Genomic DNA, 25,999 nt, shown 5'->3' with positions numbered 1-25,999 from the left:
GTGAATTGGAATTGAGAAGAAACAATCCTTAATATCTATAGCTAGAACATGCCACGTTTTTGGTAAAGCAGACAGTTGGGGAATCCCTGATTGAGCAGGTCCCATAATAACCATCTCATTATTAATGGCTCTTAAATCTTGTAATAATCTCCATTTACCAGATTTCTTTTTAATAACAAAAATGGGAGTATTATGGGGAGATACGGAAGGTTGTATATGTCCTTCCGCTAATTGCTGTTTGACCAGATCATGGGCTACTTGTATCTTTTCTTTAGTTAGGGGCCACTGAGGAACCCACACTGGTCTTTCTGATTTCCAAGTAATTTTGATTGTCTCAGTGGCCCTTTTTGAAAACCCAATCCATGTTTATCTATCTCTTGATCTACTTGAATTGGTGCTGTTATATCTTGTTCTTGATCTCTTAATCTCTTTTCTTTTTTAAAGCCTTGTTTTGCCCTAGTAGTGGGCGCGTTAGGATTGACGTTATTTGTTAATGTCAATCCTAATTGATCTAGGACGTCTCGTCCCCATAAATTTATGGGGAGATGGTCCAATACATAGGGCTGTATAGTTCCTTCACATCCTTCAGGATCCCTCCAATCTAATACCATTGCACTTCTATGGGGATTAGTTGCCACTCCTAGGCCTCTAAGCGTTTGGGTCGCTTGCTGTAATGGCCAATGCTTAGGCCATTCCTGGCGAGATATGATGCTGAGGTCAGCGCCTGTGTCCAGCAGTCCATTAAAATCATGCCCTTGAATATTTAATTTTAGCATAGGGCGAGAATCTAAATTTAAAGATAACATAGCCCAATCTACACCTGTGGAGCCTAATCCCTTGGAACCTCTTTCTACATTACAACTGGAAAATTTATCATGTAGGCTTGGTATTATTAATAACTGTGCTATTCTATCTCCTGATGAAATTACTGATATACCTCTTGGAGAACTAGCTATGATTTTTATTTCACCCTCATAATCGGGATCAATTACCCCAGGACTTATCATAAGTCCTTTAAGTGTAGAAGAACTGCGTCCTAATAATAAGCCTACTGTTCCCTGGGGAAGAGGTCCTTTTACTCCTGTGGGAATGATTTGAACTCCCATCTCTGGAGTTAATACTGCTCTGGCAGAGGCACAGATGTCCAACCCTGCGCTCCCTCTAGTCTGTCTGATGAGGGATCTGATGGATAATGCGTCCTGGGCACCACCTTGATGGTGCTGCTGGGTTCCTCCATTGCCCCGTATATTTGTGGTTTTGGGCCCCGGGGCATTGGGCCCTCCAATTCGTTTTTTGACAACGGGGCCTGATGCCTTTCTCCACGATATCGTGGGTAGACACTTGGTCTTTGTCCATTTTTTGATAACGGAATACCCTCTATGGTGGTTTGAGAATGGCATTCATTAGCCCAATGTCTTCCTCTATGGCATCGTGGGCAAATACCCGGGATTCTACTCTTTTGATACCTAGCTTTGTTAAACCCTCCTCCTATGGGGCAATTTCTTTTAAAATGCCCTTCTTGATTGCAATTATAGCATGTTTTTGGCTTGGTACTTAAAGCCTGTTTTACTTCAGCTGCCATGACTTGTCCTTGTTCATTAATGTCTCTACATAATTTAATATATGTGTTTAAATCTTCCTGTTTCCACGGTCTAATGACCTCTTTGCAGCAACGATTTGCTTGATCGTAAGCCAGCTGTTTTATAAATGGCATTGCCTGTTCTGTATTTTCAAATGTCTCAGAGGCTGCTTCAATAAGTCTAGCTACAAAGTCAGCGTAGGGCTCATTAACTCCTTGTATTATCTTAGATAGTTGACCTTGAAAATCCCCTTGTCCCTTCAAAGTTTTCCATGCCTTAATTGCATTTATAGCGATCTGAGCGTATACGCCAGGATCATATCTGAGCTGATGCATCTGCTCTTGAAAATCCTCTTTTCCCAGTAACATCTTCAGGTCTCGTTCAGGGTAACCTGCTTCTGCATTTCGCCTAGCTGTCTCCTTGCAAAATTCCTCATTGGCAATTTTCCATAATAAATACTGTCCTCTATTTAGCACAGAATTACACACGTTAGCCCAATCTGCTGGTGTTAAATTCCAGCCGGTAATAGATTCGACCATACTGACTGTGAAGGGAGCGGCCGGGCCGTAGGCTGCTACAGCTTCCTTTAATTGCTTTATTATTTTGAAATCTAAGGCACGGTAAACTCGTTCTTTTTCTTCTCCCTGCTCAACTACAGGGCATGCTAGTTTTTGGGGTCCTGCCTCAGGATTCCGTTCATCATCTATGGAGGCAGGTAAAGCTGTTGGTTGAACTATGCCCTCTGGTGGTGGAACGGAGTTAGTAGCAGCCTCCCTATCTGATGACCGTTTTTTCCCTGAGCTTGCCTTGTTCAAATTTTCTTCTATCTGACTAGCTTGAGAGACCTTTTGTTTTGCTTGACCTAATATGTTTTCTGCCATGGCCTGGACCTCTAACAATTTACTTAACAGTTTTTCGGTTTGTTTTTTACTAGATTCTAATCTACTATAAAGGTAACGTAACCCAATAAGATAGGATAGAAGAAAGCCAAAACAGAATGAAACAGAAACGGAGAGGAGGAAAATGATTATGTCAATTTTCTCTCTCTCAGGGCCGAATAACTTCAAACCTTGAGCTAGCCATTTTTCCCAATTTGCCTGACAAAATTGTAAGGCTAGAGAGCCTGAAATAAAAGCAGAATAAATCAAAACAGAAATACCCATTCTGTCGCCTTTCCTTAGGGGCGAGCGATATTACTCACCTTTAAGTTTTGGGCGTTCCCAGTACAGGGCCACCAAAATGCCGCAAACTGCCCGGCCCCGGGCCGGCTGAGTCCCGCTCCTGCTGCCGAGCACTGCCTGCGGCACCCCTGCTGAGCGATCCCCTGCTGAGCTGTCAGTGCACGCGGGCTTGCAATCTTGCAACCCGGTTGGGCACAAAAACACAAGCCAGTCAAACTGAGACAAAGTTTTATTTAGAGAGAGGCCGTGTGCGTTCCCTAACAGGTGGGTCCGCCACGTGTGTGTCTACCTGAGCCGGGGGGGTTTCCACTTCCCCCCGGAACACCCTCCTACCATCCTTTTCCAACCAATGGGAACTCTCCCATTACAAGAGTGACATGAGTAACCTGAGTCCTGAAATTGGGCCCAGCTGGACAGCATGAGTCCAATTACCATATGAATGTGAATTGCTGGCTGGCAGTCAATAAAATCCAAAGGTGCCTGTATCAATATTTTTGCTGTGGCTCCTAACACTCTACACCATTGTCCAGGGTCTCTTCCTAACCACTGCTTTGGCCATTTCAAGCCCTGCCTTTAGAAGCCTACACACGCTGGGCCTAGCATCAAGGCCTGCAGCCCTGTTTCTCCCCATGGCCCTCACCACAGCCCTGCACACCCCAAGTGCCAGGCTGCCACACACATCCCAACCACTTTGGCCTGCTAAGCCTCCTGCCCTTTCTCCCAACTCTGCACTGCTTCCTTCCGTTTGGTATATCCTTCCACCAGCAAAGCTTTCCCTGGCCTCCAACCAGACTCATCAACCTCCTTCTCTTTGCTCCTGCAGCCTCCAAAAAGTCTCCCCTGACTTAACTTCAAATGATTCCTTGTCCAGTAGCTGAGATCGTAAGCTGAGGTGGCTGGGTTGGGCAGGGGGGAGAACACAGCTGTAAGAGGGAATGAACCAAATTAGGGTTCCAGTTCCTCTGTGGACTGGCCATATGGCCATGAGGTCTGGGGTAACTTTTGACCATTGATGATATGGGTTCCCCAGGGGCTTGGACAGGACACATTGAAAGGACACACTGATGATACACTGGCCTGGGGGGAGGAAGGAGAAGTGGGCTGCTGTGCAACCTGGTTTCACAGTCCTGTGTTACCCCGGTGGCCTATTGGTCAAGCACAACTTGCACTTCAAGCCCTTTAAAACAGCTGGGGAAAGGATCATCCAGAAAAGGGACATCGGGCCCCTTCGGGCTCTACTGGTTCCTTTACTTCGTCACCAGCTTAGGAGTCTCCAAGAAGCCAAACTGGGACAGAAGTGGGTGTGCATGTTAGTCCTTAGACTAGAATGAGACCTACCTCCTCCTGCATCCCTCTAGATGGGATCCAGCACTGTCAGAGTCCCTCCTAGCCAGCCATAGGGGACATTCTACCTCAGCCATTTTTAGGCTGTCCTTTCTCCTAGAATCTTTCAGAGCCCAAATGACTGACACCAGTCCCATGATACAAGTTAGAAGTCTGGGGATGGAAATGGCGTTCAATGGTAGAGCACTTGTCTAATATGTAGGAGGCTCTGAATTCAAATTCCAGCACTACAAAAAAAAAAAAAAAAAAAACAGAAGTTTGGCCTTGAGGGCACACATATCCCCCACTGTGGGCCACAACATGGGGCCCAGGCTTACCAGATTCATGAGAGTCTCCTCTAGGGCTGGGTATATTTGGTTGGAGTCCATCATGCCATCATGTAAGATAGGGAGGCTGACCAGAGCCTTAGAACCCATAGAAAGGAGAGGGGTTCACACGAGCTTTCCTTTTCATATGTCTCACCCTCTAACAAGGTAATCAGGAGGTTCTAAGAAAAATCAGAATCAAGGGAGAAAAGTGAAACTTCTCACATCAAGTCTTGAGAGCTGGACAAATATCCCTATGTCCCAATATCAACCCTTCCCAAAGGCTCATCCCATCCTGCAGACCAAAGAGGCACCATCTCCTATACATTGCAATCAGAGAAACAAGCCTCTAAGGCCACTGAAGGCTCTGGAAGATCTTCCATGAATTAGCAGATACTGGAGCCCCTTCCCATTCCAGAATCCCTCTCTCAGTGGGTGACAAGAAAAAGAAAAGAGGGCTGAGGTTGTGACTCAGTGGCAGAGCGCTTTCCTAGCATATGTGAGGCACTGGGTTTGATTCTCAGCACCACATAAAAACAGGTAAACAAAATAAAGGAATTGTGTCCATTTACAACTAAAAAAGAAAAAACAAAAAGGAGCTGGATTGGAGACATAACTCAGTGGCAGAGTACTTGCCTCGCATGCAATTCCTGGTATCAAAAATATATATAAATCTGCCCCTTGCACCAGGCTGTCTTTGTTCAGGCCTCAACCCTGCTGTGACTAGCTGTATGGTTTGTCCTGAACACAGGCATAACTGCTCTGCACCTTAGTCTCTTTCCTTGTAAAAATGGGGATAGCATTTACAGAGAGGACCTGTTTATAGAATTATTTTCTGGGCCAAATGCAGCATTGTGTGTGGTCGGTATATATGAGTTGCTGCTTTAGTTGTTGTTATTGTGAACCCTTAGGTTAATACTTCAGAAGTAAATATGGACCCCGGGAGGGAGTGAAATTGGTGACTTACGCCATGAGCTGATGTCTCTCAAGGAAGTTGCAATCCTCCAAATGAAGGTTTTACACAAGGTGAGCTCCAAAAGGCTTTTGCATTTTTATAGGATCAAACAAGAAAAAAAGAAAAAAGACTTTGATGATGGAATTTTAAAGGCCAGCATAAATAAAATATTTTATTACAGAATCTCAAGTGTTATTGCTAGTTGGAGCCAAGAGATAGTAATGGCTCACAAGCCCAACCATCACAGGAATCTCCCTATGCCACACTACAGAAGCAAACATGTAGGTCACATGCCTGTGTGACCCCTCCAGCAAGAGGAGGGAAGCAGTTAGATGTAAGACATCCCAACTTGCTCAGTTGCTCACAGATACGATTTAACCTCCCTCACTCTGCCATAGAATGAAGTCCCCCTGAGGATCTGTGTGGACTGCAGTGACAAAGAGTGAGCACGCAATACCTGACACATAGCATGTGTGCTTAAAGTGCCTGAGCAGTCAGCCCTCCCTCTCCCACAGACCCCAATGGACTTCCAACTCTGCAAAGCAGCTAAGCGAGGATGACACAGGGGACAGCCATGCACAGGTAGCTCAACCTTTACTTCTAGCAAGTTACCTCCCCTCCCCGAGTCTGTTTTCTTGAGCAAAATTGGAAACAGAAACCCCAACTCTGCTGGACAGCAATGCACTGGGGTCAGATATATGTTCAGAGACAGAAGTTCCCCTCCTGTTCCTGGGCCACAGGCAGAGTGCACTTGTACTCTGTGGCCAGCAGAGGGTGCCAGCCACAGGCTCTACCCAGTCTCTGCACAATACCCCCTTTGAGGCTTTATTCTCACTGGCAGGATTGCTTTGCCAGAAGACCTGAGGTAGGGGGGTGTCCCAAGCACCATCAGTTCACCAGTTGCTTGACTTGGAGCAAGTTGCTTTGTTTTCCTGTGAATGTCCTTGTCTGTAGGATGGGAATGACGTGACCTGCAATGCCTGTGTGGGGACAAATGTGACCATGGGTGAGAAATTCCATGTTCACTGTAAAGTCCTAGACTCCTGGGCATTTTTGTGAGTGAGGTCAGGGTCAGGTCTCTTTGTTCTGCACTGCCTTAGCCCAACTGACCCAAACAGACACATCCATTTGCAGAAAAACTTGAAAATTATGCCCCAACGTTGCCAACAACTCCTCTCACTGACCCAAGCCCTGGACACATTTTCAGAGCCAACTTCTCTAGGAAGTTTGCCCAACATCACCTCCAGATAGCATCCTCAGCAATGCATCCCCGACCCCACCCCAACATCAGACTGGAGACAGCTCACCAACCCCACTTTCAGTCTGTTTATCTGTCAGACAAGTCCCCAGGGTGGGGCCACCTGTCTCCTCAGGCAAGAGTCACAGAGGCCTGTGCTGTCCCTCAGACAGGCACTCTCCAAGTTATCCCTTCTGTTCAGGCTTTCAGTGAGGGGCTACTCCTCCTCCCCAGGCCAAAAGTTTCCCTAATGTGACAAACTTGTCTGTCCCTCAGACAGGAGCTCCCAAGGACAAGAGGACAAGACTGTGTACTCCCTTCAGCCCACAGACTTCCTAGGTGTCCAGGGACCCTTTCCTCTTTGGCACCCTCTCAGGACCTGGCACTGGGCTCTGCCCTCAGAAAGATTCAGATAGACGAGGGCAGCTGCTGGCAGACCCAGAGCCAGGTTCAGGAAGGATTTGTCAAAGGAAAAGCTAAAGAGTATAAGTAGCATTGGGTAATTTCTGGGGGAAAAAAAAAAAATGCCTTTGTTTCTTGGAGTGATTCACAAGAGGTTCTTGGGACACAGTGTCCAGGGAGGTGGGAGCTCTGTCCAACCATGAGGGGGATCCTGGGTATTTCCTAAGTTCTCTCTCTGGCTCACAGGACCCCTCTGTCTTCCACCAGTGGGGATTGGGGGAGCTATCAAACCACAGCTTGTTTTCTCCTAGGAAATACTAAGTCAGTCATTCTCTGTCCTATCCAGGAATATCCACCAGGGCCAGGGCACTTCACATAGTCTAAGTTCCCAACCCCAAATTTGTCACCAATGAGGAAGACAAGACATCAAACTTCTTGACAGTGACCTTTCCCTAAGTCTGTTCCCATTCCCAACCCTGAGCAGCTCCAACTTCTGTGCCTCTAGGTGGCCAGGGACTGTGCCAGGCTGCCTGCTGCTCACCTTCTGCTAGTGACCTCTAGACCCACACCACTGGGCTCCCCACCTCCTCCCCAACCCCGGCCCTAACAAACTCTTCTCACCACTCCCAGCTCATCAGACCTTGCTCATTTCTGCATTAATGCAGTCAATTGCCTGCAATGGCCAATATTATAGCCAGTAGCACATGTGGTTATTCAAATTAATTAAACTTAAAATTTAAAAATTAGGTGTGAAGGCTGGGGATGCAGCTAGCGGTGGAGCATTTGGTAGCCTGCACAAGGCTCTGAGCTCAATCCCCAGTACAAAAAAAAAAAAAAATGTGAAGCTTAAAATGGAGAGAGAAGACCCTCGTGATAACCCTGGGTGTGGGAGACCAACCTTACACGTGACTGGGTCACACTCCCCAGCTGGGTGCTGAGGCGCTCAGTCACAGAAATGTGGTCATGTCTCGTGCACGGGTGTGTCTTGCTACAGCCCCATGGGTGAAACTATGCTCACCTGTTCCTTTGTAATATAACCCCTTGCCCTGTTTAGGATAGAATCTTCCATGGAAGTGCCTTGTGTGTGTCTCCTTCTCTTACTGTGCCCTTGGGTGTGGCTCACCCAGGTGTCAGTCAACCTGCTGACAGTGGACATCATGAAGATGGACTCAGGCCCCTGAAATTTGGCCCCTTGCCTCATTTGAATAGCTTCTCCTCAATAAAAGGGGTCAACCCATGCTCTCGCTCTCTCTCTTCCTGTGGACCCTTAAGGTCAGAGGAGCCGGCTCAGCGACCCCAAAGAAAACGATATTTGTGTCTCTTGTGTGGTTATTTCATGCAGCCCAGTTAGCCCGGTTTAACTGGAGTGACCCCTGAGCCTTTTAGTCACGAGAACAGAAACCCGGCACCTGGGTGGGAAGGACCCGTTTTGTCCCGGTGACATGCAGGTTTCCTATGAATGTTTCAGTAGCACCTGCTTGATGCCTCCAAAGGCAACCACTAATGTGTGGGAGGAGTGATGAGAGGTGGGTGCTGGCTGGAGAAGGCTCCATCACCAGCACTCATGGTCATCAGGGTGGTTGATGGTGCATGGTAGGTTCTTCCCAGGTGGAGTTGGTAACAGGAGTATCACCCTGGCTGCAGTGAAGGGGATAGAGTTTCTGGGAACCCCAAAGTCATGACTTATAAGAACCTATCCTATACTGCCCGCCACCCCATGATCATTGCTGCCCCCCAGTATAAGATCTCTTTCCCCAAGATGACCAGGGAGTGACCTTCCCCTTGGCCTGGAGGAGATACCAAGTGCCTGTTGCAAGAGCCATGAGGAACAAAGTCCCCTGGAGGCCAAGTCCTTCTGTACCCCATTTTTTTGGTACTGGGGATTGAACCTGCGACTTTACATACGCTAAGCAAGTAAGTAAGTGCTCTACCACTGAGCTATATTCCCAGTCCTTAGTATCTTTTTTTTTTTTTCTTTTTGATACCAGGGATTGGACTCAGGGGCACTTAACCATTGAGCAACATCCCATCCCTTTTTATTTTTTCTTTTGAGACAGGGTTTTGCTAGGTTGTTTTTCTAAGAGGCTAAAACGGGCTTCAAACCTGCCATCCTCCTGCCTCAGCCTCCCACGCTGCTGGGATTATAGGCCTATGCCACCACACTGACTCTTGGTCCCATTTTTATTTATTTATTTATTTTTGGTACCAGAGATTGAACTCAGGGGCACTCAACCACTGAGTCACATCCCCAGCCCTATTTTGTATTTTATTTATAGACAGGGTCTCACTGACTTGCTTGGCATCTCTATTTTTGCTGAGGCTGGCTTTGAACTTGCAATCCTCCTGCCTCAGCCTTCCTAGCTGTTGGAATTACAGGTATGAGCCATTGCACCTGGCTTTTTTGGTACCATTTTTGAGCTGGGGATATGCAGTGGGAATTACCTGCTGTCCACCCTGGGCACAGAGTCTCAGGGGTTTGGGTTAGGATGAGAGTCAGGTGACCTTTGGCTAAAATTCTGTTTCCTCGGGCTGGGGATGTGGCTCAAGCGGTAGCACGCTCGCCTGGCATGCGTGCGGCCCAGGTTCGATCCTCAGCACCACATACAAACAAAGATGTTGTGTCCGCCGAAATAAATAAATAAATAAATATTTTTAAAATTCTCTCTCTAAAAAAAAAAAAATCTGTTTCCTCTTCCCCACTCACCACTCCTGCAAAACACAAGGAGCTTAAAGGAAAGTCAAGAGGCTGAGTAATCATCACAACCCTGTCAACCAGACTAGGATTGCCCAGGCATGGAATGTGATGAAGAAGGTCAACTAGCAGGAGAGTAGCCCTCCTAAGTAGCCTTGCTAAGTTGCTGAGACTGGCCTTGAGATCCTCCTACCTCAGCCTCCGAGTGGCTGGGAATATTGGTGTGTACTACCACACCCAGGTCTGCTCTGTCTTTCTTGACTGGGTAACGTTAGCTAATTTGTTCTCATTCTCTGAGTCTCAATTTGGAATTAGCTAGTGGCTGGTGGCAAAGGTCTTCCCAGGGAAGCAGGCCCTAACTTCCTCACCTGATGTGATTCAGATAGGATGATCTCTGGATCCTTTTACAAATCCTACTGTGGCAGACAGAGATTCCTATTTTCTCCTTGCTTGACAGGATCAAACATTTCCAATTGACCTTCACCTTTAAAGAGACAATGCAAAAGGGAAAAACCTTATGCCTAACCAGTGTCCCTTCAAGGACAATAAGGCAAGGTCCTCAAATTCCAGTTCTCCAAGCCCATTTCAAGGCTGCAAATGTCTGGCTCTGTTCTTCAGCTTCATCTGTACCTGGAGCCCAGTATTCCTTGGTTCTATGCCACATGGGGTCCCCTGAGTAAGTTGTCATGGTCTGAACTTGTTCTGCTCGCCCTCAGCAAGTGCAGACCTGCTAGGCTACTTCAAGGCCAAGGAGAAAGACTTCAGTATAGTGGCTACCTGCAAATCCCAGAAGTCTGCAGGCGTGAGTCAATGCTGCAGAAGGAGTAGAAGGCAAAGAGGCAGTACCCAGAAGTCAGAACTCAGCTGGGAGGGCTGAAAGACCCGACTGTCACTTGCTGGACAGGCTCTTCGGGGGCTTTTAGACTCTTCCCAGCCCTGAGGAGTCCTCAGAAAACATGGCTCCTAGCTGAGCCACTGTTCTACTTAGTGACCTGGGAAATCCAGTTCACTACCCTGAGCCTTGACCTCCACAGGGCAGAGGGTTCCCATCTTTATCAGTCCATTGTGATCACTTGAGAAGAATTTGTAATCCCAGGCCACAACCCTGCAGTCCAGTTTGTTCTGGCATGAGATCAAAGTCAAGAATTCTTGGGCTAGACAATACAGACAGCCTTCCCTGAATTAAGTGCCTAGTGAATTGTATTAAAAAAGAAGTGGAACTGTGATTACAAATTTCACACATCCCACATCGATGTTCATAGCAGCACAATTCACAATAGCTAGACTGTGGAACCAACCCAGATGCTCTTCAATAGATGAATGGATAAAAAAAAAATGTGGCATTTATACGCAATGGAGTATTACTCAGCACTAAAAAATGACAAAATCATGGAATTTGCAGGGAAATGGATGGCATTAGAGCAGATTATGCTAAGTGAAGCTAGCCAATCCCTAAAAAACAAATGCCAAATGTCTTCTTTGATATAATGAGAGCAACTAAGAACAGAGCAGGGAGGAAGAGCAGGAGGAAAAGATTAACATTAAACAGAGACATGAGGTGGGAGGGAAAGGGAGAGAAAAGGGAAATTGCATGGAAATGGAAGGAGACCCTCATTGTTATACAAAATTACATATAAGAGGTTGTGAGGGGAATGGGAAAAAAAACAAGGAGAGAAATGAATTACAGTAGATGGGGTAGAGAGAGAAGATGGGAGGGGAGGGGAGGGGGGATAGTAGGGGATAGGAAAGGTAGCAGAATACAACAGTTACTAATATGGCATTATGTAAAAATGTGGATGTGTAACTGATGTGATTCTGCAATCTGTATTTGGGGTAAAAATGGGAGTTCATAACCCACTTGAATCTAATGTATGAAATATGAGATGTCAAGAGCTTTGTAATGTTTTGAACAACCAATAAAAAAAAAATTCCCCCCCCCAAAAAAAAAAAAAAAACAAATTTCACACATGCACTTACTCAGGGATACACACACACACACACTTTTTACAATCAAGAAAACTAAGATCCCCAAAGAAGTAATCTGATAGTTACCCAGTGAGTGGTTGAATTAGAACCTGGTTCTCAAACTATGGACCCCAAACCAGCATCATCATCACCTTCTGGGAACCTAGTAGAAAAAGAATTCTCAGCCAGGCCTGGTGGTGCATGCCTGTATAATTCCAGAGACTTGGGAGGGGAGGCTGAGGCAGGAGGATTGTAAATTCAAGGTCAGCCTCTACAACTTAGTGAGACCATGTCTCAAAATAAAAAAAATAAAAATGACTGGGATGTGGCCGAGTGGTTAAGCACCTCAGTACCCACCCACCCACACACCCCACCCCACCCTCACCCTCCCCCCAAAAAATAAATAAACAAAATTCTCAGGCCTCACCCCAGACTTACTGAATCAGAAACTCTAGGGGGAATGTTTGTTTTGCTTTTTGGTACTGGAGATTGAACCCAGCAGTGCTTTGCTATGAGCTACATCCCCAGTACTTTGTTTATTTCTTATTTGCCTCAAACTTGTGATCCTTCTGCCTCAACCTCTGGAGCCTCTGGGTTTACAGGCATGGGCCACCATGCCTGTTCAGAATTTTTTTTTAATGAAACTTGCAGTTGATTCTGATGCACAAAGATGTTGGAGAACAGTGCCTTAGAACAATAGAAGCATCAGAACAGAAAGAGACACCAGCTTAGAGAGGAAACCAAGGTTTACAGAGGTTGATTGATATGCTCAGGATAATATAGTAAGACAAGCACAGGACTGAGCAATCTCCAGGCCTCCTGGCCAGCCTGGAGCATCTCTGTGCTGCCAGCCTCCATACCCTTGACATTTTTTACTCTCCTAAGGACGATTTAGGGGGAACTTGTCTCAAAATAAAAAATAAAAAGGACCCTGGGTTCAATCCCCAGTACAAAAAAAAAAAAAAAAGAAGAAAAGAAAGAAAGAAAGAAAAAATCCAAACAATCCCAGTATAACAAAAGTCCTTTTAACAATTTGTAAACCCTTCCCACACACCCCAGTACCCATGTCAAATAACTTCCATCAAAATTGAGTGGGTGTGGTCTCCAACTTTTTCAAGACAATATATATGTGTGTGCGCATATATATTTTTGGCGGGTGGGGCTGGGTGTTGAACCCAGGACCTCTGGCAGGCTAGGCAAGTGTTCTACCACTGAGCTACATTCCCAGTCATTTTTATTTTTTAAATTTTGAGACAGGGTCTCATTAATAGCTCTGGGTCTCGCTAAATTGCTGAGGCTGGCCTTGAACTTGTAATCCTTCTGCCTCAGCCTCCAAGTCACTGGGATTACAGGTGTGTATCACCATACCTGGCTATGATGCTTTATTTTTAAATGTATCTTACAAACATGTTTTTTTGGTAGCAACACTTCTCAGGTATGTTAAAGAGGCTGAATACTGAGTTGGGGAGTGAATTCTTCTTATGGATTGTCCTTTAAATATAGACAATAAACATTCATATTTATTATATAATGAAAATTTTCTGGGCTGGAGATGTGGCTCAGCGGTAGCGCGCTCGCCTGGCATGCGTGCGGCCCGGGTTCGATCCTCAGCACCACATACCAACAAAGATGTTGTGTCTGCCGAGAACTAAAAAATACATATTAAAAAAAAATTCTCTCTCTCTCTCTCTCTCTCTCTCTCTCTCACTCTCTCTTTAAAAAAAAATACATATACACATTTCCCACTACAAACACGTAATCACACACATGTGTACACACACTTGTCCTCACTCTCAGGCCCAACCCATGCACAGACAGGAGGAAAGCTCCCACCACCCACCCACCCACACACAGCACCGTCTCTCCATACCTGGTCACCAAGAACATCCATAGGCATAATTCATATTCCTAGTGTTCTTCCAAAAGTTGTATGGCAACATTAGAAACTAGTTTCATCATTATTCTAATCAAGATTTATCTCTGGAGGCTGGGCATGATGATGTAGGCCCATAATTCCAGAAGCTCTCGAAGTTGAGGCAGGAGGATGTCAAGTTCAAGGTTAGCCTCAACAACTTAGTGAGACTGTGCTTCAAAAGAAAAATTGAAAAGGGCTGGGAATGGAGCTCAGTGGTAAAGCACCTCTGGGTTTGATCCCCAGTGTCACAAAATAAAATTTAAAAAGAAAAAGATTTATCTTTGGGGCTGAGGGTATAATTCAGTGCTAAGAGTACTTTGCATGCATGAGGCTCTAGGTTCATCCTAAGTTCTTCGGGAGATCTCCCTTGTGATCACTGGGTACAGTTGGGCTGGACTAACACCAGCAACCCTGGGCCTCAAGCAGAGGTGTCTGTTCAAATCCCATAAGGGAGTGCTCTTCTAAACTTCCTAGGCAAGACTGCCAAGAAACAGGGTAAACCAGGCTTGGTGGTGCATGTCTGCAATCCCAGCAACTCAGGAGGCTGAAGCAGGAGGATCGCAAGTTCAAAACCAGACTCAGCAATTTAGTGAGACCTAAGCAACTTAGCAAGACTCTATCTCAAAATAAAAATTAAAAAGTGCTGGGGATGTGACTCAGTTGTTAAATGCCCTTGAGTTCAATCCCTGGCACAAAAACAAAAAAACAAAATAAACACCCCCCCCCCCAAAAAAAAAGAACAACAACAAAAAAAACTGGGTAATGGACTGGAGATAGAGGAGCTCTGCGGTAGAGTGCTTGCCTCACATGCATGAGGCCCTAGGTTCAATCCCCAGAACTGCAAAAAAATAAAATAAACAGATAAAATTAATGTCTCCTTGTTGCTGCAAGTCGGTGGGCATGCATCATTAGGCTCCGTTGTTGCTGCTCCTCAGCCTGCACTTTTTCCCTGTCTCCTCTCAGCACGAGGGAGTGCACGAATCCCTCAAGTCATGGCTGCTTGCTCTGCGCTTCTGCTGCTACCGTGGCCCCCTCACGATGGCTAGCATCCTTTTTGAGGATGTTTTGGATGTGAAAGACATTGACCCAGAGGGTAAAGGGTTTTACGGAGTATCTCTATTGCATTGTGAGAGTGAATCTTTCAAGATGGACCTCATTTTAGATGTAAACATTCATATTTACCTTGTAGACTTGCTTGACAAGTTCCAATTGGTCTTAGCTAATACCTTGTATGAAGATGGTACCCTAGGCCTTTCGGGGCTGACCAGTTTGAGTATGTAATGTAGGGGAACGTGTGCAGGATTGAGGGGATGAAACGTCTATGGAAGCAGCAACACACCTCTCTGCCTACATTCTACGGGGCTTCACTCATGAGGCTGCAAGGTGATGCCAACAACCTGCAAGGATTTGGAGTAGATTCCAGAGTTTATCTGCTGATGAAGAAACTGGCCTTCTGAACCTTAAGGGATGCCACCTGCTGCTTGGTCACTCAGGTCATGGACCTTGCTCAAACCTGAGTAGATGTTCCTACTGTTTATCTAATAAGGAGGAACTAGCTTTCTGCCCACTGTTGGTGCATCTGTAGCTAGTCCAAACTCAATGGGAAACTGACTTGTCCGTGAAAAAACCAGTGGGAGAGTTTGAAGCGAATCGAATCAGAAGTTGTTTTGTGTATATGACTCTTTGATTAAATTTTACTTTTTCAGGAAAAAAAAAAATCGATGCTTCCTTTCCTCCCTTCCAACACCCTATCCCCACCCAGCAGAGAACCATCAGTTGGGAGGAGCACCATGTACATTCCTTTTTCCTGTGATTTCCCCAGTCTGGTTTAGGCCCTCTTGTGTCCTGGACAAACACTGTCAGCTTCCAGCCTTAAAGGTCCCTTGATGGGGCTGGGGATGTGGCTCAAGCAGTAGAGCGCTCGCCTGGTATGCGTGCGGCCCGGGTTCGATCCTCAGCACCACATACAAACAAAGATGTTGTGTCCGCCGAAAACTAAAAAATAAATATTAAAAAATAAAAATAAATAAATAAAAATAAAGGTCCCTTGATGAGGGGCTGAGGTTATAGCTCAATGGTAGAGCGCTTGCCTCGCACATGTGAGCCACTGGATTTGATCCTTAGCAACAACACATAAAAATAAATAAAATAAATAAATATATTGTGTCCGTCTTTAAAAAAAAAAAATTAAAAAGGTACCTTGCTAGCCCAGGCTGGCCCTTCACCTTTCAGATACCCTGTCCCTGTGATGAGACCCTGAGTAAGAAGAGGGAGGTGCCCAGCTGGCTGACCCATCATGAGGGGCAGGGGAGAGAGGAGAGAGTAGAGACCACAGGCCTGGGAAGGAGACTATAGGATGAGCTCTTGGAAGAGGTCACTCTCTGGTGAGGTCTTCACTTACCAGGTTCTCCTGCAAGCCACAGGCCTCCAGAGATCAAAACAGTTCCTCTTTGGGACTTATGGTCTCTAGGAGGATAAGTTTAGGGTCCGGTACAAATTCAGGTCCCTGTCTTGGTATAAGAGTTAGGAGAAAGGCCTCACCTCAGATATTGTTCCCGGCCTCCCCACCAACATGTGAGGACGGATGGAGAACCTTGGATCCATGGGCCTGCTTGGGTCTCCCCCAGGCAATGTCAGCCCCCACCAAGATATCAGGAAGCAAGAGCCTTAGAATCTGCAAATTGGACAAGTGCTAGACCTTCCTGAGCATCTCAGACTCCCACCTGGTGTCCTTGGCACAACCAGGAGCTAGCAGGACAGAGGCTCCAAGACACCCACCCCTCCTGTGGTTTTCTCCTGGACTGGCTCCATCATACCCCTTCCCACTCTGGTTCTGCTTACCACCCCCACACAGTCTAACTCACCCACCCAATCATAGACTTTACTCATAAAGGTAAAGTCATTCCTGCAGCATGTGTAAAGAGCTTCCATGGTCCAATCCACAGGCCTGGGCTACCATGGTCCAATATCCCTCTTGGTCTTAATTCACCAAAAGGAAATGCCTATTACAGTTTGGAGATGGGGCAGGACCCTGGAAGCCTCAGGCACAGAAACTGAACTACTTCTAGGAACAATTGGTCTGAGTAAAGAAGGTAAATCTTCAAACAGCTGTCTATTCTTCAGGGGCCTAGAGGTCAAGAAAGCACATGCACTCCCTCAGCTTATCAAGTCCAGGTTAATCTGAATCACCATTACACTTGATACCTCCTGACAGAACCTAGCACAGTACTCTGGTCAGAGCAGCCACTCAGTCCTAATTCAGTCCTAACTAGGAGCATCCATCTGCTCCTAGCCCAGATAACCAAGCCAGAAAGAGGCTCAGGTATAATCAGAAAAGCTCGTAAAGCCAGGCATGGTGAAATAAATTCAGTCACTATAATCCCAGCAATTTGGCAGATTAAGGCCGGAGGATCTCAAGTTTGAGATCAGCAAAACTCTATCTCAGAATAAAGAAATAAATAAATCAGGCCCAGGATGTAGAGCTGGCTGTGCCTGACAGTGCATCTGAAGCAAAGTTGGGTGGGGTAGAGATTAGGGAGCAGTAGTGGGGGGGGGGGCGGGGAGAAGGAGGAGGCTGTGAATCACTTATAAATGGCACCCAAGCAGGACCCTAAGCCGAAATTCCAGGAGGGTGAGCGAGTGCTGTGCTTTCATGGGCCTCTCCTTTATGAAGCAAAGTGCGTTAAGGTTGCCATCAAGGACAAACATGTGAAATACTTTATACATTACAGTGGTTGGAATAAAAATTGGGATGAATGGGTTCCAGAGAGCAGAGTGCTCAAGTACATAGACACCAGTCTGCAGAAAGAGAGAACTCCAAAAAGCCAATCAGGAGCAGTATGCAGAGGGGAAGATGAGAGGGGCTGCTCCAGGAAAGAAGACATCTGGTCTGCAACAGAAAAATGTTGAAGTGAAAACCAAAAAGAACAAACAGAAAACACCTGGTGGCCGTACCAGTGAGACACTTCAGCCTCCTCGGAAGAAAAGGGCCCAGGTAGCTCCTGCTGTTGAAAATGAAGAAACATTTATGAACAGAGTGGAAGTTAAAGTAAAGATTCCTGAAGAGCTAAAACCAGGGCTTGTTGATGACTGGGACTTAATTATCAGACAAAAACAGCTCTTTTATCTTCCTGCAAAGAAGAAGGTGGAGTCTATTCTTGAGGATTATGCAAATTACAAGAAATCTTGAGGAAACACAGATAATAAGGAGTATGCTGTTCATGAAATTGTGGCAGGAATAAAAGAATACTTCAATGTAATGCTGGGCACTTAACTGCTCTACAAATTTGAGAGACCACAGTATGCTGAAATCCTTGTAGGTCATTCTAATGCACCCATGTCCCAGGTGTATGGAGCGCCACATCTACTGAGATTATTTGTAATAATTGGAGCGATGTTGGCCTATACACCTCTGGATGAGAAGAGCCCTGCTTTATTATTGAATTATTTTCGTGATTTCCTCAAGTACCTGGCAAAGAATTTTTTTTAAGAGAGAGAGAGAGAGAGAGAGTTTTTTTAATATTTATTTTTTAGTTTTTGGCGGACACAACATCTTTGTTGGTATGTGGTGCTGAGGATCGAACCCAGGCCGAAGGCATGCCAGGCGAGCGCTACCGCTTGAGCCACATCCCCAGCCCCCCTGGCAAAGAATTCTGCAACTTTGTTTAGTGCCAGGGATTATGAAGTCACCCCTCCTGAATACCATCAGAAAGCAGTGTGAGGAGGTGTACTTCATTCACTTGTGTTTGGATCTCGGTAAACACATTTTTGTTCTTAGTCCTTCTCTTGCACAAATGATGTACTTTGAAGATGTTAGTGTATAACAAAATTGATGTTCGTTTTCTGTTTGAATTTAAACAGAGAAAATAAAAGTTGTTACTGCTCCTTTTTTTCCTTTCAAAAAAAAAAAAAGAATAAAGAAATAAAGAAAGGGTGGGGGTATAGTTCAGTGGTAGAGCACCCTGGGTTCAATCCTTGGTGGGGAGAACAAAACAGAGAAGCTCATCAAATTTATTTACTGAAATAACTATAAAGCAACCAGTCAGATGGATTGACTAGAGGATAGTAAAGCCGAGCTTCACTGAGGTCTCTGCCCAGACTGACCCTTGAGAGTAACTGCTGAGAGGACCCATAAGAGGACACTGTCTTCCTGGTGAAAGTGGCCAAGGTTGCCCTAGAGGGGCCTCAGGCCAAGAAGGTGGTCACACTAGCCCCTACTCAGATCTAAACCCAATGTAGTTCTCCTCAAATGTCTGAGATCCCCCAGGCTGCCCTGCAACATCCCCTCTGCCCCCTGGTGGAGGTTCTAAGTGCACAGAAGAAAGGGAGATCAGGCTGCACTCAGACCACCACCAAACTAGACTGAGGCTGGAAACAAGATTGTCTGTCCCCTTTCCTCCTCTATAAAGTGAACATGAGCTATGTTGAATAAGTGGGTACTTCTCAGTGTTCTATGGAACAATGATCAGACAAGACCCCGTGAAGCAGGGACTGGGAATACAGTCTCCACAGACTACACGTGTACCACCGTCTGTACTCCCAGTGACTCCAGAGGCTGAGACAGGAGGATAGTGAGTCCAAAGCAAGTCTCAGCAAAATCGAGGCGCTAAGAAACTCAGTGAGACTCTGTCTCTAAATAAATTACAAAATAGGGCTGGGATGTGGCTCAGGGGCTGAGTGTCCAAGAGTTCAATCCCCGGTATAAAAAAAAAAAAAAAAAAAAAAAAAACCTGTGAAGTTGAGTGTGGTGGTGCACAACTGTAACTCAGGAGGCTGAAACAAAAGGATCTCAAGTTCAAGGCAGCCTCAGCAAGATAGTGAGATCCTCAGCAATTTAGCCAGAACCTAGTACAAAAAAAAAAAAAGAAAAGAAAGAAAGAAAAGATTGTCTGTGAAAAGGGTTTTTCACTCAAGGAAGTATAGGAAACCTCCCTGCTGTTCCTTGGAGCCTCACAATTCACAACTTGTTTGTTTCAGGTTCTAGGGATTGAACCCAGGGGTGCTCTGACACTGGGCTACATCCCTAGCCATTTTTATTTTTCATTTTGAGACAGTGTCTTGCTAAATTGCTCAGGCTGATCTTGAATTTGTGATCCCATGCCTCAACCTCTCAAAGTAATAGGATTACAAGCTAGTGCCAGCCACCACCAGCACCCCACCCCACACCCACACAATATACAATTTTTAAAAGACTCTAAGTAGTGATACAGAAAAGGAAACTTTCACTCTAATTAATCCTGATTTCCTCAAATCCACTTTCTTCACCCATATAAACATCCCAGAAGGCCTGGGGCTTGCCTTGGAGTCTGAACCTTGGATTGGAATGGGCCCAGCCCCAGTTCCCTCTGGGGCAGATATTGCCCCCAGTTCCCTTTGGGGCAGACATTGCTTAGGGTTACAAAGGGATTTGGGGTGTGAGGGGGTAGAAACCAGGGTCCCAGCCCCCACCCTGCCATCCTCCTAGACCATACCCGCACAGCACTTGCCAAATGTAGGCATTTGCCAACCAGCTGTGGGCAGATGGAGCAAGAGGCTTTACCTCAGCCAGAACAAGAGGGAGCCTCAGGAACAATGTCACACACCAGAGGCCCACGGATTGAGAAAGGCAGGGACAGGGCCATGACACTACAGGCCCTAACACAGTGTTTCTTTCTCTGAGCACATCTGTGGGCTGGAGGGGGTGGGGCAGGATACCCAAGTATAAGCTGTAAGGAGGGCTCAGCTGCTACCCAGCACCTCTGACTTCCAAGGGGAGGACCCCAAGAAATTACAAGAAAACTAAGCCCTTTGAGATGAAGTCCTCCCCCTATTCCAGAACCTCCCTAATGCCCAGTGTTCTCCATTCACTGCCCATGGCCTCTGACCCGGGTCAGACCTCATTACCTCTACTTGTTGGGGAATCGCTTGCAATAGGTTACAGGAATGTGATATCACACTCTTCATATTGTTAATTGTATATGGTAGACTGGGGGACCGTGAGGGTCAGCAACCTCTCATATTTCTCTAGCACACTTTATTTGAAACTTCTTTTTTTTTTTTAAATACCTTTATTTCACTTATTTATTTTTATGTGGTGCTGAGGATGGAACTCTAACATGGTAGGCGAGCGCTCTACCACTGAGCCACAACCCCAGGCCTTTATTTGAAACTTCTGAAAAGCATTTCTATCACATGCTTTGTTCTGTCCTGTGAAGGCCTCTGAAGGGCTGGCCAGCAACCATTTCTCCATTTCCAGCTGAGACCAACAGTGGTCAAGAGGCTGCCACAGAAGATAAATGGCCAGCAGAAACCAACAACATAGCTGTGGGCATCCTGACCCTGAACATTTTGAACTCTGCAAAATTTTCTGGAAACAGATCCCCAGAAATTGGAGTGCATTTTTTTTTCTCATACAGTGCTTAGCTTTCAGCCTTTGTCCTAATGACAGCTGCCTTTTCTGTCAACGCAGGATTTTTTTTTCCAAATATTCTCCGGAGAAAACAGTGCCCTCTGGTGGTCTGCTTGGGTCCTCTGGGGGAAGAGCAGGACAAAATGTCCTCAACCTCCTCAGAAGGGAAAAATCTGCCTCACCACCCCAGCACCATGTCAGTCCATCTTCCATGGGGAAGAGGGAGAAGGAATGATGGCTGCTCAGAGGCCCTTTCTTTTTCTTTCTTTCTTTTTTTTTTTTTGTCTTGTTTTTATGTAGCAGATATTTTATTAGTTTGTACTAATGCATTTTCATATTACAAAGGCAGTTGAGTGGAATTTTTTTTTTTTTTCATGTTTTGGCATGAGGATGGAATCCAGGGACCCTTAACCACTAAGCCACATCTCCAGCTCTTTTTATTTTTTATTTTGAGACAGGATCTTTTTTAAAATTTTTATTAATTATGGATGGATCTTTATTCATTTATTTGTTTATATGTGGTGTTGAGAATCAAACCCAGTACCTCACACATGCTAGGCAAGCACTTACCACTGAGCCACAACCCCAGCCCGAGACAGGATCTTGCCAAGTTGCTTAGGGCCTTGCAAAATTGCTGAACCTGGCTTTGAATTTCAGATGCTCCTGCCTCAGCTTCCCGAGCCACTGGGATTACAGGCATTTGCCACTGTCCCTGGCTCAGAGACCCTTTCTAAATCCACTGCCTTCAGGATAACATTCAAATGCTTGGTCTTCATTCACTCCATAAACATTTCTCCAAGTCTCCATGAGCCAAGCTCTAGCCTGCTGCTGGGAACAAGGGGCCATGCTGCTCCAGGGGGCTCCCAGATTATCCATGAGGCCTGAGGCTGTTCTCTTCCCCCATTCCTGGTTCCTACCATTGCCAGACCAAAGAATTCCTTCTCTGTGATCCCTCAAACCCCCATGATCACCACCACCAGCAGCAATCAGACAGAGGAAGGAAAATCTGGAGAGTGGTGGCTTGAAAGCCATATCAGGTAAATGTCTCTAGGAGTGGTCAAGTGTATCTAGTTATCTACTGCTGGGTAGATAACAACAAGGACTGCAAACTGGCCACAGTAAAGTCCCTAAAGAACTTGACAAAAGGGCTAGAGTTGTGGCTCAGTGGAGGAGCGCTTGCCTCACACATGCAAGGCCCTGGGTTCAATCCTCAGCACCACATAAAAATAAATAAACAAAATAAAGATATTGTATCCCTCTACAACTAAAAAAGATATTAAAAAAAGAAGAAGAACTTGACAAAAGGTTTCCTATGAAATAGGAAAGGTGATGTCTGACTGGAGTTGGTTCAAGATAAAATGGAGCCAGATGTGATGTAATCCCAGAAGCTCAGGAGCTGAGGCAGGAGGATTATGAGTTCAAAACCAGCCTCAGCAATGGCTAAGCAACTCAGTGAGACCCTGTTTCTAAATAAAATACAAAATACAGCTGGGGATGTGGCTTGGTGGTTCGGTGCCCCTGAGTTCAATCTCTGGTTAAAAAAAAAAAAAAAAAAGATAAAATGGGATAAGAGAAATTAGAGACAATATTGTGGGTATAGAGTCTAGGTCTCTTCCAGCATTCATGTACTCTATCAATGAGCTACATTCCTAGCCCTAGAGACAACATTTTTTGAGGAATTTTTTTTTTTTTTTTTTGTATCAGGATTGAACTCAGGGCCACAAACCCAGCCCCATTTTGTATTTTATTTAGAGACAGCGTCTCACTGAGTTACTTAGCACCTTGATTTTGCTGAGGCTGGCTTTGGACTCATGTTACTCCTGCCTCACACTCCTGAGCCACTGGGATTAAAGATGTGGGCCACCACACTTGGCTTTTTGAGGATTTTTACTGTGAAGGGGAAGAGTATAACTGGAGGGGGAAAATGCCATCAAGAAAAGGTTTTGTTGTGGTATTTTGTTATGCTGGGAATGGAACCCAAGTGCCTAGGGCATGCTCAACTCATTTTCTACCACTAAGCTATAACCCCAGACCTAATTTTTTGTTGTTGTCATTGTTTGTTTGTTTTGTTGTTGTTTTGTGTGTGGGGGGTTTATTTGGGGGGTTTTTTAAATTTTTTAAAGACTTTAAAATTTTTTTAAAGAGAGAGAATTTTTAATATTTAATTTTTATTTTTTCGGCACTCACAACATCTTTGTTTGTATGTGGTGCTGAGGATCCAACCTGGGCCGCACGCATGCCAGGCGAGCGCTCTACCGTTTGAGCCACATCCCCAGCCCTAATTTTGTTTTGTTGTTGTTGTTTTATTTTATTTGCTTTTGTACAGAGCTGGAGATTGGACCTATGGCCTGACACATTCCAGGAAATCACTTTACCATTGCATTTAACCTCTAGACATGTTTATTTTTTATTTTTTATTCTTTTGTAACTGGGAAGACAGGGTGTTACTAAATTGCCCAGACTAGCCTCAAACTTGCAATCCTCCTGCCTCAGTCTCCTAGGTTGCTAGGATTACAGGTGGATGCTATCAGCTCAGTTACTTTGTTTCTTGATCTGGGTGTTGATTGCATGAATGTGCTTACCTTGTGGAAATTCATTGAGCTGCACATTCATGATTTGTTCGATGTCCTATATAAACAGTATGTTTCAATCAAAGTTTGTTATAATTAAAAAAAAAAAAAACAGGCTGGGTATGGTGGCACATATGTGTCATTTCAGCAATTTGGGAGGTAGAGGCAGAAGATCTCAAGTTCAAGACTAGCCTGGGCAAACTTAATAAGACCCTGTCTCAAAATAAAAAATGAAAAGGGCTGGGAATGTACCACAGTGGTAGAGCAATCTTGAGTTAAGTCCCCAGTATCACCAAAAAAAAAAAAAAAAAAGAAAAGAAAAAAAGAACTGTTTCCAAAATTTACCCTTGTTGCTCCTTGCACTCACCCTCCCCCAGTGTAACCAGAACCTTAATTTGTATCACCAAGAATTACAAAACAGAACTTGACTTTTGGAGGGAGGTTTTGGGGATTGAACTCAGGGCCTTGTGCATGTAAAGCAAGTGTCTACCATGTACACCCCCAGCCCTTTCTATATTAAGGAAGGGTCTAACTAAATTGTCCAGGTTGGCCTCAAACTTGTGACCCTCCTGCCTTAGCCTCCCAAAAGGCTGGGATGACTGACACATGCAGTCCTCAGTGCTGGTGCTCTTAGATTGAGGTGCCTAAAGTTGTCTTTGCATACACTCAGTCTTCATGCTAATTAACCCCAAAACTATACTGAGTGCCAAGCCCAGACAATCCACAGGCACAAAACTAAGCTCTTCAGGCAGGCGTGGTTACACAAACCTATAATCCCAGTGATTTAGGAGGCTAAGGCAGAAGGACCACAAGTTTGAGACTAGCCTTAACAATTTAGTGAGGCACTAAACAACTTTTCAAGACCCTGCCTCGAATTAAAATTTTGAAGCTGTAATTCAGTGGTAAAGTGCCCCTGGGTTCAAATCCCAGTCCCGGAAAAAAAGAAAGAAACATTACTCTCTATTCAGGTGCTTGAGTCACTGCCTAGAAATTTTCCAAATTCCTCTCTTCCCCCAACCCAGGCCAATCTTAACTCTCACTTATCAAAAGACTCTTTCAAGGTTCTCAAGGTCAGTTCCTTTCTCTGTGGCTGAGGTCTCCACCTTGATTGAGAATTTCCCAGATCTGGAGGACAGCCAGCTCCTGGTTCCTCAATCCTCCCAACCCTGCAGTAAATCTTATTCTCTTATCAACCACTCTCCACACCCTTGGTCCACAATACAAGGCCAAACCCTTCAGCAAGATCTAAGGTCTTCAAGAACAGTGCCACACAATTGGGTCTCTCACAACCACTCCCAGGGGCCCATTCTAGAGCAAATCAGTGGTAGTTCTCACTAACTGCAGAATTCTTTCTCACCTGCTGCATCTGGGGCACCTTGTAGAGCACTTATCTCTCCCTACCACCAAGGGTCCCTTTTCCAGGGACTCACAACTTCCAATTTCAGCAGCTTTAATCAATTCCCTTTGGGCCAGGCACACGCCTATAATCCCCACTACCCAGAAAGCTGAGGTAAGAGAATCACAAGTTCCAGGCCAGCCTGGGCAACTTGGGGGAGACCCTGCCCCAAAAAAGCATTTTTAAAGAGCTGGGGATGTAGCTCAGTGGTAGAGTGCTTGCCTAGCCAGAGTTCACTCCCAACCACTGCAAAAAGTAATAATAATACTAATAAATAAGAAGAAGAAGAAGAAAAATAGGGCTGGGGTTGTAGGTCAGTCATGATGTGTGAGGCACTGGGTTCAATCCTCCACACCATATGAAAATAAATAAACAAAATAAAAATATTTTTAAAAGAATAATAAAAATAAATCTCCTTTGGGAAGGGTCTCCCCCAAACTCCTCCACACTCTCTTCCCCTCCTAAAGATCTCTTTTGTCTCTGCACAAATGACAGCCATTATCATGATGATGATTCCTTTTTTTTTTTTAATTCCTGATCAACTTTTTTTTTTTTTTAAAGAGAGAGAGAATTTTTTAATATTTTTATTTTTCGGCGGACACAACATCTTTGTTTGTATGTGGTGCTGAGGATCGAACCCGGGCCGCAGGCGTGCGCTACTGCTTGAGCCACATCCCCAGCCCTGGTGATGATTCCTTTATCATAAGGATCCTGAGGCTTAGCTGAGAAGAGCTCCCTAAGGGTAGGAATTGTGACATTTATATTTCAAGCACTGATTTTGTCTCAGTAGTTACTGAATAAATATTTATTGAATGAATGAATGAATGCAATAAGGTGGGTATTGAGTAAAGTATTAAATTGCATAAAAGAGTAAGAGCAGAATGACAGAGATACGACAGGGAAAAATATTGAAAAATATTGAAACTTGGAAGGGGTACATGTCATGTGAACTGTGACAGCAGAGAGGGCTAAATGGTTAGGGGTTTCTAGAGGGATTTCTCCTGGCAGGTACTGGACAGTTTGTAAGCAAAAAAAAAAAAAAAAAAGGATGAAGACAGAGAGGAAGATAC

General features: G+C 45.1%; 1 protein-coding gene and 1 pseudogene across 1 annotated transcript; both read left to right on the top strand.

Annotated features, from left to right (window-relative positions):
* The first annotated feature begins 14,614 nt into the window (after positions 1 to 14,614).
* On the top strand, positions 14,615 to 15,033 carry LOC113183704 (DNA-directed RNA polymerases I, II, and III subunit RPABC3-like). Its single transcript, XM_077795690.1, has 2 exons — positions 14,615 to 14,850; positions 14,907 to 15,033. The coding sequence occupies exons 1-2, from the start codon at positions 14,615 to 14,617 to the stop codon at positions 15,031 to 15,033; spliced, it is 363 nt and encodes a 120-aa protein (XP_077651816.1).
* Positions 15,034 to 17,167: 2,134 nt separating this feature from the next.
* On the top strand, positions 17,168 to 18,296 carry LOC113183689 (mortality factor 4-like protein 1; annotated as a pseudogene).
* Positions 18,297 to 25,999: the final 7,703 nt, after the last annotated feature.

This window comes from Urocitellus parryii, chromosome 3, assembly GCF_045843805.1.
Source record: "Urocitellus parryii isolate mUroPar1 chromosome 3, mUroPar1.hap1, whole genome shotgun sequence".
Classification (NCBI taxonomy): domain Eukaryota; kingdom Metazoa; phylum Chordata; class Mammalia; order Rodentia; family Sciuridae; genus Urocitellus; species Urocitellus parryii.
The sequence above is the reverse complement of the archived record's forward strand: the minus strand, read 5'-3'. Positions and strand labels throughout refer to the sequence as shown.